This window comes from Puntigrus tetrazona, chromosome 13, assembly GCF_018831695.1.
Source record: "Puntigrus tetrazona isolate hp1 chromosome 13, ASM1883169v1, whole genome shotgun sequence".
Taxonomy (NCBI): domain Eukaryota; kingdom Metazoa; phylum Chordata; class Actinopteri; order Cypriniformes; family Cyprinidae; genus Puntigrus; species Puntigrus tetrazona.
The window spans coordinates 7,966,537-7,981,388 of NC_056711.1; the positions used below are offsets into that span (position 1 = coordinate 7,966,537).

The 14,852-nt window shown below is 40.6% G+C and overlaps 1 protein-coding gene across 6 annotated transcripts in view; it reads left to right on the forward strand.

Annotated features, from left to right (window-relative positions):
- Nucleotides 1-14,274, forward strand: part of ndst2a (N-deacetylase/N-sulfotransferase (heparan glucosaminyl) 2a) — a 93,671-nt gene extending 79,397 nt beyond the window's left edge. For all 6 annotated transcript variants that reach the window (XM_043255309.1, XM_043255308.1, XM_043255307.1 and 3 more), the window contains 13 exons: nt 355-2,013; nt 5,844-5,931; nt 6,496-6,650; nt 7,825-8,010; nt 9,241-9,369; nt 9,685-9,867; nt 10,216-10,312; nt 10,423-10,546; nt 10,822-10,996; nt 11,304-11,474; nt 12,275-12,384; nt 12,475-12,577; nt 13,274-14,274. In XM_043255309.1, coding sequence (XP_043111244.1) covers nt 979-2,013; nt 5,844-5,931; nt 6,496-6,650; nt 7,825-8,010; nt 9,241-9,369; nt 9,685-9,867; nt 10,216-10,312; nt 10,423-10,546; nt 10,822-10,996; nt 11,304-11,474; nt 12,275-12,384; nt 12,475-12,577; nt 13,274-13,399 — 2,682 coding nt within the window. In that variant the 5' untranslated portion in view covers nt 355-978 and the 3' untranslated portion in view covers nt 13,400-14,274. The remainder of the gene's footprint in view (nt 1-354; nt 2,014-5,843; nt 5,932-6,495; nt 6,651-7,824; nt 8,011-9,240; nt 9,370-9,684; nt 9,868-10,215; nt 10,313-10,422; nt 10,547-10,821; nt 10,997-11,303; nt 11,475-12,274; nt 12,385-12,474; nt 12,578-13,273) is intronic.
- The last annotated feature ends 578 nt before the right edge of the window (nt 14,275-14,852 follow it).

Genomic DNA, 14,852 nt, shown 5'->3' on the forward strand with positions numbered 1-14,852 from the left:
TGTGTTCCAATCAAAATGTTTGAATTTCTCATGCTCTAATTAGATCTATGTGGGTCTGAAGTTTACATTTTAAAGTGTTTTAGTCATCTGTAAGGTCAGTCCCACCTATAATTTTGGAGGGCTCCAGTGTTATTTTAAGAGTCATAAGTAAAAGACTACTCTATGGTAAGGTAGGGATCTACATCAGCAGTCACACTAATAGCAAAATCGCATGGCTGCTTGGAAATATAAAAGTGAAGCAGCATTTGGTCTAGGTTACAACCTGTCAGATCTCCTTGCTTCCCGGTTTTGTCGACTTATTAAAGGTACTTGATAATGTTTGGACTGATTGCATTTCTCCTCTCTCTTTTTCAGGCTCTGACTCATCCTTTCCAATGATGAATGTGCCGTCCGTGCTGGGCCTCTATCGGGGGCAATGTTCACCATCCCGCCCCAGTGGTGAACACCCTCAGAGCATCCACTACTGAGGCCAGCGGGGCAAGTGAAGCACAAGCTTCGAAGCACTCCAGTAAATCCCAAAGAGCCCTTTGCACTGAGAGGCACGTGCTTATTTGAAAACTCGGCACACACCAACGTAAAAGTCGGCAACAAAGCAGCTGATCCTTTGTCGAGTGTGTGGTGGAGGAGGAGTGTCGAGAGTGATCAAGAAACCCAATCCTCTTATCCCAGGCCCAAGACGCCAGCCGAGAGCGAGTGCACTCAGGGAACGCGTGGTGGGGGTGATAGAGCTGACTGACCTCATTGGAGGACTGTGGCTAGAGGCAGCAATCAAAGCGGAGATACGCGTCATGGGCTATGGGGGCCATGGTGACCTAGCATAAATGGCTACTCCTGACCCAAAACTTGTGCCGGTGTCTGCTGCTCAACCCTTTTCCTTTTTCCTTCTCTTTTCCTCTCTGTTTTCCTCCTCTTGCTGCGAACACTGCGACAGTCAGGCTCTCAGCCTCCCCTCTGCCCCCCTCTCTTTCCCGGTCCCACATGTGCACTGTGGCCATGGGGCTGTGGAAGTTAGTGCGGGGTGTCAGGCAACTCGAGCTCCACCGCCTTATCCTGGCGCTCATCATCTTTTGCCTGCTCTCCATGGCTTTCCTGGCTTACTATGTCAGCAACAGCCCTAAAATAAAGGAGGCACCCCCTTTGCCCTTCAGTGACTGTGGTGGGGTTGTTGCGGCCGCACCAGGAGGGCAGCGGGCTCCTCTTTTCCTGCCTCCTTTCACAAGCCGACAGAGGACGGTTAAAGTAGTGGATAACTCTCGAACAGAGCCTGTTGTGTTGGTCTTTGTGGAAAGCATCTACTCTCAGCTCGGACAAGAGATTGTGGCTATCCTTGAATCTAGTCGCTTTCGTTACCACACCGAGATTGCACCCAGCAAAGGGGACATGCCTACGTTGATGGAGCGTGATGTCGGTCGCTACGCCTTGGTCATTTATGAGAACATTCTCAAGTATGTCAACTTGGATGCTTGGAACCGTGACCTGCTGGATAAATATTGTGCTGAATTTGGTGTAGGCATCATCGGCTTCTTCAAAGCCAACGAGAACTCGCTGCTTAGTGCCCAGCTGAAGGGCTTCCCACTGTTCCTGCACTCTAACCTAGGCCTACGGGACTACCACATCAATCCTGCTGCCCCATTACTGTACATCACCAAACCCAACGAGGTGGAGCAGGGCCCTCTCCCTGGCGATGACTGGACGGTCTTTCAGTCTAACCATAGCACCTATGAGCCCGTGCTACTGGCTGTTACAAAATCCTCAGAAGCACTGGCCCATTTGGGCCCCAACCGAGCCCTTCATGCCACTGTAGTTCAGGACCTTGGCCTTCACGATGGCATTCAAAGGGTGCTGTTCGGCAACAATCTGTCGTTTTGGCTGCACAAGTTGATTTTTGTGGATGCCATAGCGTATCTGACAGGGAAAAGACTCTGCCTGTCCTTGGAGAGGCATCTGCTAGTTGACGTGGATGATATATTTGTGGGAAAGGAGGGTACGCGTATGAAGGTGACAGATGTGAAGGTGAGTGTCTTTTCTAACTTAGTTCATGCAAAAATGAATATTCTGTCTTAATTTACTCACCCTTGTGGCGTTCTGAACCTGCATGACTTTCTTCCACGGATTAGAATGCTGTAAGGGCGAGTGAATGATTTTCATTTTAGATTTGAGAACTTTAAAAGCTCAGTGTTGTTTACCTATGAAAGTTCACATTGATCTCCTCATCCCAGGCTGTGTGTAACAAGCAAAACTCATGTTCTTGAAATGGGTAACATGATGTATTGACTGAGAGATAACATGGTGCACTAATGATGCTTTGAGCACTGTTGTCTCATGGAGATCCGAGGCTAAAACAGCTAGTACTCAAAATAATGTGCTTGTTAGAGCAAGGGATAATTGCTCTCTTTGGACAATGTGCCTATTAACCTCCTATTTATTAGCATTGTTGCCAAAGGGGCTGATTACATGGATGTATGAATCCTTCCCGGTGCTCATCATCAGATTGAGTAGAAGCTTCCGGCCTCCTAAAGTATGGAAACTGCAATGCTGCCCATAGCAATGCTTTCAGAGGCCGTAAATGTGTAGTGTACACTAGCAAAGATAGATACCACTTAGAGGTTGTCCTCTTTAAAGCCAGACAAAGTAAATTAACAGCTCTAATAAGAAATAATAGGGCAATTAATGTCACATTTGCATTGACAACATGAAGATGTTTCTTTAGCAGAAAAATCTGCCTTGTCTGTCCGCTTACTGAATCAGTCAAGCAGTTAATTAGCCTGCCATCAATTATATTTGACAAAGTTAGCAATTTGCAATTTTAAATGTACTTTGCTAAAATGGTGAATGGATAGACGTGACATTAGAAGAGATGTCAAATATTTCTCTTATGTTAGAGGAATAGCTTACACAATAATATGTATTAATTTAGTCATTTATGCGTCATTACGCTGCCTCCATCAATTCAAACATGTTGGTCTCCCTTTGTGTAACAAAAAAGAGGAACAATAACATGGCCACTTTGTTCAATATTATGAACTTGAAAGTTTTAAAACGCAGATAATTGTAATGTCAATAACTTCTGAAGTGACAGAAGTTACATTTTGGGTGAATTATTACTTTTCTATCAAGTTGCATAACATGGGTAGGAATCATGGTCATACCTTGGAAATATTAAAACCTACCCTAAAAATATTTTTAATATATTAAGTAAAATAGATTAAGCTCGCCTTTTTCTTGCCTTTTTTTGTATAAACTAATGTTGTGGAGGGTCCTCTCTGTGCCTTCACTGTACAATTTCATTTTCAGCAAATGTGCATGCAAATGTATAAATGAAATATTTTTGTGTTATGCTTTTGTTTAAAATTAGTTTGTCTTGTGTAACACCTTAGGGTATCCATCCATGAGGTTATCTTGGTATATGAAAACCACTGTATACAAGCTAAGCTCTCTCAAAAGCCCAAGTGCCCTTACAGTGAAATTCTAGTGAAAAGCTAGTGTTATATGTTGGACTTAGAATTTCATTTGTAAGTGCATTTTTATCAACAAATGTATTTTTGCAGACTGAGGGATGAGTCAGTTATATTCTGTGGTAATCAACAACATGCCACAGATGCTGTTGATAGAGCATTACTTGTATTTAGCCCTGAACATCCCTTAAAAACCAGCCTGTTACACAACTGGGGCTATTATTATTTACTGGTGAAAGAATGTTTGAAAATATATGCAGCAGCTCATTTCCATATGTTTTCCTTTTACAGTCAGTTTTAATCACGATCGTTACTGGGGATAATACCTCGAAGCAAGGACACAGTTTTCATTTCACCCATGATGTTCTTTTTTTCCACAGATAGCATAAGAGTTTTGCAGGAATATGTGTGTAACACACAGATTATCCACCCACAGAGCTGTGTTTATGTTGTTTATTGCCAGATTTGTATGGTGATGTATGCCATGCCACCTGGCCTCAAGCTGAACAAGTGGGCTGTAATCACCTCAGCCAGTGGTGCTGCATAGAAAACTCAAACAAACTGAGTCTAATAGTGGACTAATCTCATCTATTCTTACCCTGTATGCTTTTTCAGAACTGAAGCTTGTTTATTTGCACCTAATCACTACATATGCATATATGATGTCTATAGGTACACACAGTTCACTGCTATGTATATTTATGCATACGCATTGCACTGCATCTATGGGACAACTATATTGTTTCAGCATTTTTAGCTTGTATGTTTGTTACAAAAAATGACACATCATGATTGTTCATTTTGCCGTTTTAATGTGGGGAATAATTCCCCACATGTACCGGCAGATGGTGTCCTGAAGAAAAAAAAATTGGGCATCCTAAATAAAATTCTGTTAGACGTGAAAGTGTTTTAATAACAAATGCAGAATTAAAATAGCAAGGCAGTATTAATTAATTTAAATAATCAAATGCATATTTTTTTTTATTAAAATGCTAATAAAAATTTTTTTTACCTTCACAAATAAATATTTTGTCTTGAGTTTCAGCTTCTCGACAATCCGGCTGTACTTAGAGATTCATGTGACTATTGATTGTCAGCTGTACAGGGAGATGATGCCCATGTCCCCTGTCAAAACGTGAGGCCGTTGCCAGACACAACACTGAACTGGCTTTGTTTTGCATCCGGCCGAATCTTGTCTCAGCAGTCATCTTGAGCCCTGGTCTGTTAGGTCAAGAGATAATCAGATGGGCTATGAGAAGGAAATAGGATTCAGGTATGAAAATGTTTCAGTAATGTTGCTGCAGTGCTGAGCAAAGTGTGTTGTGACAGAAAAGGTCAAGTGACCAAAGCTGTGTTCTGACCTCTGGCCTTCTTGTCATACTGGCTGTTCCACTTACTCTGTCTTTGAATAACTCATTGAACAGAGTTATTGATTGTGAACGGAAAACCAATTATTTTTTTTTGTAAGTACCCTTTTTTCTGTTTTAGCTACCTCTTCTTTTATGAACCTGTCAAAGGTGATTCACACTACTGAATCTGTCCACGCTGGGCATCACTCCGCAATCTTGCATGGCTCGCAGTTCGCCATAAAAACAGCAGGATTATGCCGACGTGCTGAGCAAACACACTCAAAGCGGAACAAATATTGGATACACTCATACTCAGGGACACAGGCGGCTCTTAAATCAGCGAAAGATGCCATCTCTTCATTGCAAGGCAGCAGCCTTCTCTCCCCAGCAGCACGGCTTGATTTGTGATACTGCCGCAACTATCGGCCCGGCTTTGTGTTAGATTTGTGCGGGAAGCGACACTATCTCTCCCCGCCGTCTGATTTGTGCTGGAACAGCGCTGTAATTCGCTTATACCGCCGTATCACTCTAAGGCTTGAAGGGCTTGATGGCAGGATCATTTTGTATTTCAAGCCTCACAGCGCCGTCATTAGCTAGATGTGCGCAGTGATGCTAAGTTATGAAATGTCTTCATTTCACTAGGATGAGTTTAGATTGATGTTAAGGCTGCGGCTTCATTCGCTCGTCTGACCTGCCCGTGGGTAGAGGAGATTTGAATGCAAATGTATATTTCTCATCCCACTCAGTCTGTCGATCTGGCCGACGGCCTGAAAGTTCTTCTTTCCTTCATCGAACTGGATTGGCACCACAATGCCATCTGTTGGTGACTTGATCTCATACATTTGTTAATGCGAATGCTTGAGGTACTGGAGAGATTCGTTTAACACCACTGTTGTTTTTGCCTTCAAGCATAGCTCAAAGTGAAGTCAAATGATGTTGTTTTTGTTCTTGCAATATTGCAAATTTTATTCCACAGATTTTAGACAGGACTTTGATAATGTGTTTATTAAAGTAATAACTGTTCATTTTTTTTCCCAAGGCTTTGCTCAACACTCAGAATAAACTGCGGACGTTAGTTCCCAACTTCACCTTCAATCTTGGATTCTCCGGGAAGTTCTACTATGCAGGTACTTGTTTCGGTTTTCTTGATGTCTGTTAATAGACACAGCAGGAGATTTTTCCTGTCTTAAATCTAATTTGGTTAAATCAACAGAAAAATGTAATTGAATTACATTACATTTATAAATGTTTTTTACTATTACGTTTGATCAACTTAATGCACCCTTATTAAAAACAAGCATTTTTTTTTATTTGGTAAGTATTTATTCAGTAATTTATTTTTTTAAAACAAGAAATCTTGCTGACTCTTGCTGAATGCATATCATGAATATGAGTGAAATGTCAAGGTATATTTCACTTCCACACTTTCACATTTCTATAAGGGAACTATCCAAAAAGTATTAATCAAGTATTAATCAAGAATGATGCCAAAGAAACTGATCTAAAATCTCATCTCATTGTACAAAATAATAAAAAACTGATTTCTGCCAGGTTTGAAAACTTTTTTTTTTCCTGTTCAGGCTATTAAAACAAAAAATAACAAAAAAAAGAAAAAAAAAAACTAAACACAATTTTAAAGCTCTTTTTAGCCCAAATGTGTTTTCTTCAGCAGTATGTTTGTGTTTTTGCAGGTACAGAGGAGGAGGACGAAGGCGACGACATGCTGTTGCAGCACCGGCATGAGTTTTGGTGGTTTCCTCACATGTGGAGTCACATGCAGCCGCACCTTTTCCACAATGTCAGCGTGTTAGCAGAGCAGATGAGACTCAACATGCAGTTTGCACAGGTTAGTCGGTAAAATGATACACCTTAAAACAGAAATGTTTCATTTCTGCGCCGCTAATTGCCCCAAACAGAATTGCAAACATAATATAACCAGACCCTCCAAACGTCTACCATTGTTTGGACATATAACCCCCCCCACCTCTCTACACTTTTCCTGCAAAAGACTTATGTATTCTATTCTTTAAATATTAAAGATAAGCAAACTCATTTTAACACAAAAATGTCACACAAAATTAGTTTCTTCGATCTTTTCCGTATTAGTTTTTTCCCTCCATTTGTTATGTTGCGACAGGGGAGCTGGTTTTGTTCCTTCATCATTGTGTTACTATTTACAGCCATTATTGCTGCTGTTGCAGGGATGCGAGTATCGATTCACTGCCCGCCAGCTTTATCTCATGTTGGTATTTCATTATAGATTTGTATTAGCACTTTTTCATTGGATCGGTAGGATTCTCTTTGACCTTGACTCGGAGTGCATCCGCCGAGGAGATTGTGAATTTGGCCTGTTGAAATGAGCCCACCCTGGTGTAATGATGGTCACTGGAGTGGGATATGGACCGCAGGCAGGCAGACAGACAGCGAGAGGGGGTGCGCCGTGAATACTAACCAGCCCTTTCCTCCTCTCGCTAATCCTTCTGTCACATCCTGTCTTTAGAGCAGACACTGACATATGCCTTCTCCTGCACTCTGCTCAATGGAGAAGACACAGCTCCTTCATCAAGGTTTAATGAGCCTGCAAAGGGCCGTCCTTAACTCGGGGCTCACAGTTTGTGCTCTCTCTCACACACACACACACACACACACACACACACACACACACACACACACAAGCAAAGAAGGAACACACACCTAGAGCTCTGAAAGTGGTACCTTGGACTGAAAGTAAAGCCCTTTGCTCATCTTAAGGATGTGTTTGTCTACCACCCTCCTGTGGTGTTAGAAATAACTACGCCTCTTGACAGATTTTCTTCTGCATCAAAAGCTTCTCGCTCGCACACGTTTTGATGACATGTCTTGTTAACGGCATCTCTAATGCGTCTTGTATCGACTTTTTCCCTCTGTTCTGCTCCCGTTCGCCCCATAAGTCTTGGCAGTGCAATTCCGAGTGAATTTCAAGCAGCGGGTAGCTTTGTGATTGATCTTCATGAGCGTTTGTTTGTGGCTTGTCGTTACAGGAGCACGGTATTCCCACAGACATGGGGTACGCTGTGGCCCCCCACCATTCAGGGGTGTATCCTGTACACAGCCAGCTCTACGAGGCCTGGAAGAGCGTTTGGGGGATCACAGTAACCAGCACAGAAGAATATCCTCACCTAAGACCGGCACGCCATCGCAGGGGCTTCATACACCGTGGCATAAAGGTGAAACATTGATATTTGGTGTAATGCAGTGTGTTTGTGGTTTAAGTAAAAACAAAAACAAAAAAAACCACACATTATTTGTCATGTACTATACATTATTGTTTCTCTAAACCCCACACTACGACATAAAAAAAATGAAACGCATTACAAACGAGGCACTTGTTGTTAATGTAACGTGTCATGTTGCGTCATAAACATAACACCGTATCTTCATTGGTGATCAGAGAAACAAGAAACGACAACAGCACTACCATTCACTGCTCAAAACTCGTGTTTGAATAGTAAGTAGGAGATTCTTTTAATAAGAAAACGTAACTAACTTGTTGTAGGTTGTAAGTCAGACAGATAGATAGAATTGCCCCATAGCCTCGGTGTAGAGGTGCGTGCAGTACTGCCACCCGCTATATTTTCACTCTTTTGTTCACCTGCTTAAAATAAATTTCTTCTCGACCTCACCGTTCCCGCCACATTCGCGTTCCCGAAACCTTTCCACAATCTTGCAATTCAATTTCTGACAGTAACAGAAATTGGCTAATAACAAATAAATATATAATTGTATTAGTTTACATTTACAAAAACATTGTCGCAGAGAGAAAACTAAAATGTACAGAAATAGCCTATTAGTTATTTCATTCGTCTCGAATAAATAAATACAACAGCTGTCATTTAAAATTATAGTCTAAGAAGAACATGAACAAAACCGAGTTAAGCGTCCTTCAAGGACTGCACATCTACACTTTGCTCCATTCTTATTCTGCTCATCGATAACCTGCCTGTTCTCTCTGAGGGCTGTATATTTACCACCAGCTCTGAGGATCACCGTGCACATGCTCCACGCAGACCTCGCAGATAAAACGTGTGGAGCAGAAAGCGCACTGTTCATGCCTGCTGCTCTCGCGTAACAGCCCTGAATGCAGAGAACACTCTCAAAGGACGCCGGGAACAGGATATTGTTAGACAATAATTATTGTTAAAGATATTAACCAAACAATACAGACATTCATTTTGTTTGTGATTTATGAATTAGACGGTGTTTTTAAATCCAAGTAAAGTAATACTTACAAAATAATGTTATTGTAGCCTGAACTTATGATCAGATAAAATGACAAATGGTTGTTTTAATTCCTCTAATACATTGGTCTTTAAGTATGTCCGTGCAGTGGATGAGGCTGACTTGGAGGCAGAGTTGAATGCTGTCTACACAGGTCTCTCACCTTCTTCTGTCTGCAGGTGTTGCCCAGGCAGACATGTGGCCTTTTTACTCACACCATCTTCTATAATGAGTACCCTGGAGGCTCTCGTGAGCTGGACAAGAGCATACGTGGAGGAGAACTCTTCCTCACCGTCCTCCTGAACCCTGTGAGTTGCCTTCGTGCTGTTTTCCCTTCAGTGTTTGTGCTTGTGTGTGTGTTTAGCGAATGGGAGTGAGTATATTTTTCTTTGTGTGTGTTTGTGTTTATCTTTCCCAAAGCCTTGAGCGGTGACTGAGTCCTGCCCTTGCACTCTATGCTTTTGTTTGTGTCCGGCCTCTTTGCCTGAAGTGTTTGCTAGTGCGGCAGCTGGAAAAATAAACTAGATTATGATCTTCAATATGAAAATAGTAGATGTTTCCAAACCTTTAATTAAAAAGAGATTAAATCAAGTTATATGTAAGTAACCCTGTCCCACCCTCAGATCAGTATCTTCATGACTCACCTGTCTAACTACGGAAACGATCGGCTCGGCCTATACACCTTTGAGTCTCTGGTGAAGTTTGTGCAGTGCTGGACCAACCTACGGCTACAGACTCTACCTCCTATGGAACTAGCAGAGAAATACTTCCAGATTTTTCCAGAAGAGATGGACCCCCTATGGCAGGTATAAAAAATACAAAGTCTTAAAAATCTTCTAAAACTATAATTATAACAGTTGTAGTAATAAATATTTATTTGTTAACTGATTTTATAATATAATATATAATACTGTGTATAATTTTACTATATAAATATAAAATAATATTGAATACTGTATGTACTGTATAAGTTTCCAGGGATGTTTGTGCACTAATATGTAATCAAATCAAGTCTTTTTTTATTATTATTATTGTTGTTATCAGTTATAGTAATTAAGTGTAGTTAATGAATAGATGGAAAAGCTATTTAAATTCATTAATCAATGTGAAATGAAAAAATGTGGGTATGTTTTCTTCATATTTAATCCATTCAGAATCCCTGTCATGACAAGAGACATAAAGACATCTGGTCCAAAGAAAAAACCTGTGATAGGCTGCCCAAGTTTCTGGTTATTGGCCCACAGAAAACAGGTCAGTCCCGGTATTCAAACCTTAAATCTGTCTTTGGGTATGTGAATAAATAAGCTGTCCAGAATGCCTCCTTAGAGACTGCGTATGATGTTGTTTATGTCTGACCACAGGTACCTCAGCTTTGCACTCCTTCCTGACCCTTCACCCCGCCATCACCAGCAACTTCCCCAGCCCTGTCACCTTTGAGGAGATCCAGTTCTTTAACGGGCCGAATTACCACAACGGCATTGACTGGTAATATACACAGCACAACTTCTGCACTCTCAGCCAGTGTAGCAGAGACAAATCATTAGTCCTACGTTTATCGCCCCATCCACTTTATTATATCTGTAATACTGTCGAGGTTTCATATTGAAATTTTAATAGATCCATTACTTGGGTACAGGATAAGCCCTTTGCTTAAAAATGAATTTTAATAGCAAGAAGTCGTTAAAATGTCCTGTAATAGAAGGCTAAAAATGTATTTATTGTAACCTCTTGTTGTTATTGCAAATCTTAATCTTTTGCAGGTACATGGACTTCTTTCCCTTCCCCTCGAACGTCAGCACAGACTTCATGTTTGAGAAAAGTGCCAACTACTTTGATACAGAGGTGGTTCCTAAGAGGGCTGCCGCCTTACTGCCCAGAGCCAAGATCATAGCATTGCTCATCAACCCAGTCGACAGAGCCTACTCTTGGTACCAGGTAGTCTCCAACAGCTTTCTCTCATTCTTCTTCTCTCTTTCTCTCATATTGTGCAATAGTCCAGCAGTAGTGATCATTTAAAGATTTTATGGAGTGTCACTTACCTAACACACACATCACGTGTAGGTTCTGAAAAATCACATTTGACATTTGAGGCTCTGTCAGTCATTTTGTGCATTAATAGGGCAGCTCATGTATGCACAGCAGGAAGTAGAGGTTCTTGTCAGATAGAGTTTATCTTAACCATGAACCCTTCTCTTTCACCGCAGACATTCTCATGAGTTGTGTGGTTTTTATGTCTCGTCAGCATCAACGAGCACACCAGGACCCTGCTGCCATTAACCACACTTTCCACGAGGTTGTAACAGCAGGTGCTTCTGCATCTAAAGAGCTGTTGACCCTTCAGAGCCGCAGCCTTAATCCTGGGACTTACGCCACACATCTAGAGCGCTGGCTCGTGCACTACCAGGCCAGACAGGTACGGCAGTTATCTGTGTCTGGTTGACTCTTCTTGGTTTTTGTGTTTAATAACTGTCAGGACAAACACATTTGAAATTAAAGTCCTAAATGACAGGTTGACGTGCATGTAAGGTCAAAAAAACACTTTCATTTTATTATTACATGATTTTATTTTTACCTTATTTGTTCAACGGCTCTCAAACGACTCGTTTAACGATTCTTTTTTCCAAACCCCTCCAGTGAGTGATTGACTTCTTTTATAGCAGTGTTTGTGAGCTTTTAACACTCCAAAGTGACACCTAGTGGCAAAAAAATTCACATTTTCATTCAGAACCAACAAGAAAAGACCAAAAAGTGGGTGGGAAATATGTTAATGTTTCACTTTGACATCATCACGAAACAGCTTGGGACTCGTTTCAGTGGTTCAGAGCCAAATCTTTCTTTTGAAAGTCATAACGTCATAAAGTCATTGATTGTCATAACATGGTGCACTTTTTAGATTTAAAACTTTGCAGGATGTTTTCATTCACTTAGAGCTACATTACACACTGCATGAAAGGTCGTTTTATTAAAAAAAAAAAAAATCCATAATAGGGCACTTTAATTGTACTTCAAAGTTCTGAATTCTCTTTTAAACTTAGTGTTAAAGAGGAATATTTAAATATTATTTAAATATTTCTATTTACAAAATATTATATTTTCATTTAATTTTCATTCATTTTAAATTCAGCAAACATTTTGCTCAAAATATTTCTGTAATATTTTTAAAATCCAATGGCTTTTTCTTTTCTAAACTCTGTTCTCTTTTCTCCACTGTAGCTCCATATTGTAGACGGCACCCTGCTTCGATCCAACCCGGCCCTGGTGATGGACGGCATCCAGCGGTTCCTGGGGGTCACACCCATCTTCAACTACACCCAGGCTCTTGTGTGAGTTTCGCTTTTAACATGTATACACTTGTATACATCTGTGAATAAACGGAACATTTTTTGGTGTTGGTTTGTGTGTGTGTATTGCAGTTTTGATGAGGGAAAAGGATTCTGGTGTCAGAGGTTGGAAGGTGGGCGTCCGAAGTGTCTGGGGAAGAGTAAAGGCAGAAAATATCCAGAAATGGCCCCTGAGGTAAATGATAGTCTCATCTCTCCTCTCTTCCCTCATAAAACGTGCTCTCTCTTTCTGAACAATGCCATTGTCTCGGACACGCTGTTAAAGACGAGTGACTCACCGGCAGTGAGAAGTGATAGACTCAACCTCACACAGATCAGACAGACACGTCATATCACAGGAAATCTTTCAACTAGTACGATGCAACAAGCATGTTTGTTTCGCTGCAAAAAGGATGAAACAACAGAGGGCATGCCTTGACATTTCTGCAGTCTAACAGTTTTTAACATATTTTCAATGAAACAAAATATAACCTAGTGAAATAAATATACAGTAAATAACTAATAGTAAATATACATAGTGAAATACAAAATATATAGGTCAGTCGAAATTACCAGCTAAATCCACTACCTAAACCGTTGGTCATTTACATAATAAAAATAGTTGTAATAACAATAACAGCCACCTTTTTTTTTTATAATAATGAAAAAATTATAGTAATAACCATAATAATTAGTAATAATCTATTATAATACATAATAATGTCAGTTATAACATTTAAATATTTTGAAATAGTAATTATATATAAGAGGAATTAATAGGCACTTGAATATATTTGAAGATGGTCATGACTGTAGGCTGCTGTTAGTTCAGCACACAGCAGTTAGGAGTCGCAGGCTTTGTGAAAGAAGATGTGTTCTGTGTCTTTCTCAGACACGTGCCTTCCTGACCGAATACTACAGGGAGCATAACCTGGAACTGTTACGGCTGCTGAATCGGCTGGGTCAGGCGTTACCCACCTGGCTGAGAGAAGAGCTTCAGAGCAGCAGCTGGAGCTGAGACGATGTCACTTGCACCTTCAGTATAAAAACAGTGTCCGCTCACTACAGAGGTACCAAAACCACTCGCTTCATAACTATAGTAGCAGATGAAATGACGTGACGGCTTTGAGCGGACTGCAAACTTCAGCCTCTCTCTGCTGCCGAGGTGCTCACTGCCTGAGATGTTGAAGACGAGGGAATGCTGGGAAATGTAGTCCCTCTTCTTATCTATGACAGACCTGCCTGTCAGGACCAGAACGCACTACCGGTGTGGACAAGCATGAATTCATTGGTGACTTCGGTGTGTTAATACACACTAGTACTCGTACAAAAACACACACAGTCTAGCCTTGATCATCTCGTCTGAGGAATGATTGTAAAACATTGTACATTTAAAAGCGTTGTATATTTTGGGTCCGGGTGGGTGGGATTGTGACAGCGTTTGTGTACAGCCAGAGCTCTAGAGGACGTCAGATCCTCAGCCCTTGTCTTCTCCACACGCACAAACGCACAAAGCTGGATCAGAAACCAAACGGTAAGAAAGTATATGCAATCGAGGGAGCATCTGTTCAATGTCTCGTCTCCCACTAGAGGCCAGTGGAAAGCTTTTATTTCAAGTGTCTTATCAGGTGTATCCCGTATTTATCCTATTCATGCACTTTCCTCTACACTACGCACACTGAAGTGTGGAAGTTACTGTAGACGCTGAGGCAGGTGTGTTGTATGTCAGGAGCTGTGAAAGGGGGAGAGGACAAGGGCTGAGCTGGGATTTGTGGTCTGTCCTACACAATGAGGAGCTGCTGTCTTGTCTTTTTTTTTTTTTTTTTTGTAAAAAATGTATTTTAAAAACTCCCAACGCTGTATTATCTCTAATAAACACTTAGAGAGGTTGGATATGTTTGTGTGAATCATTCATCTGGAATTGAGAAGGTATTAATGGGCTTAAAAAAAGGTAGAGGTGAAAATCTTTTTCAGGGAGTTCCTGCCTGTTTCTTGAATATTTTTACGCCATTGCAGCTCAAGGAAAATTTAATATCAGTGTTTTAAGTATCGCTTTTTAGTTTAAAAAATGCACTAGTGTTGTAAAATATAAATTCAGAAAGATGCTGTTTTATGCTCACTAAGCCTGGGATAATTTAATTGAATCTGAAATAACTCAATTAAAAGTAACAGTTTTCTTATTATATTCTTAAATATAATTTATTCCTGTTATGGCAAATCTTTTATAGCAACCATTACAAAGTCTTCGGTGTCAATAAATGATAAAATTATTCTAATGTTCTTATTCATTCAAGATTTCAGGAAAAGAAAAAACAGCATTTACTTGAAATGGAAATCTATGACCAAAAAAAAAAAGTCTTACTGACCCCAAACCATTAGACCATTAGGTGTCTATCGATGGAGATGTGTATTATAAGACAAGGATGGGTTTGGTTTTGTTTTTTGATGCCTGTAAGTGTTGCCACCAAATT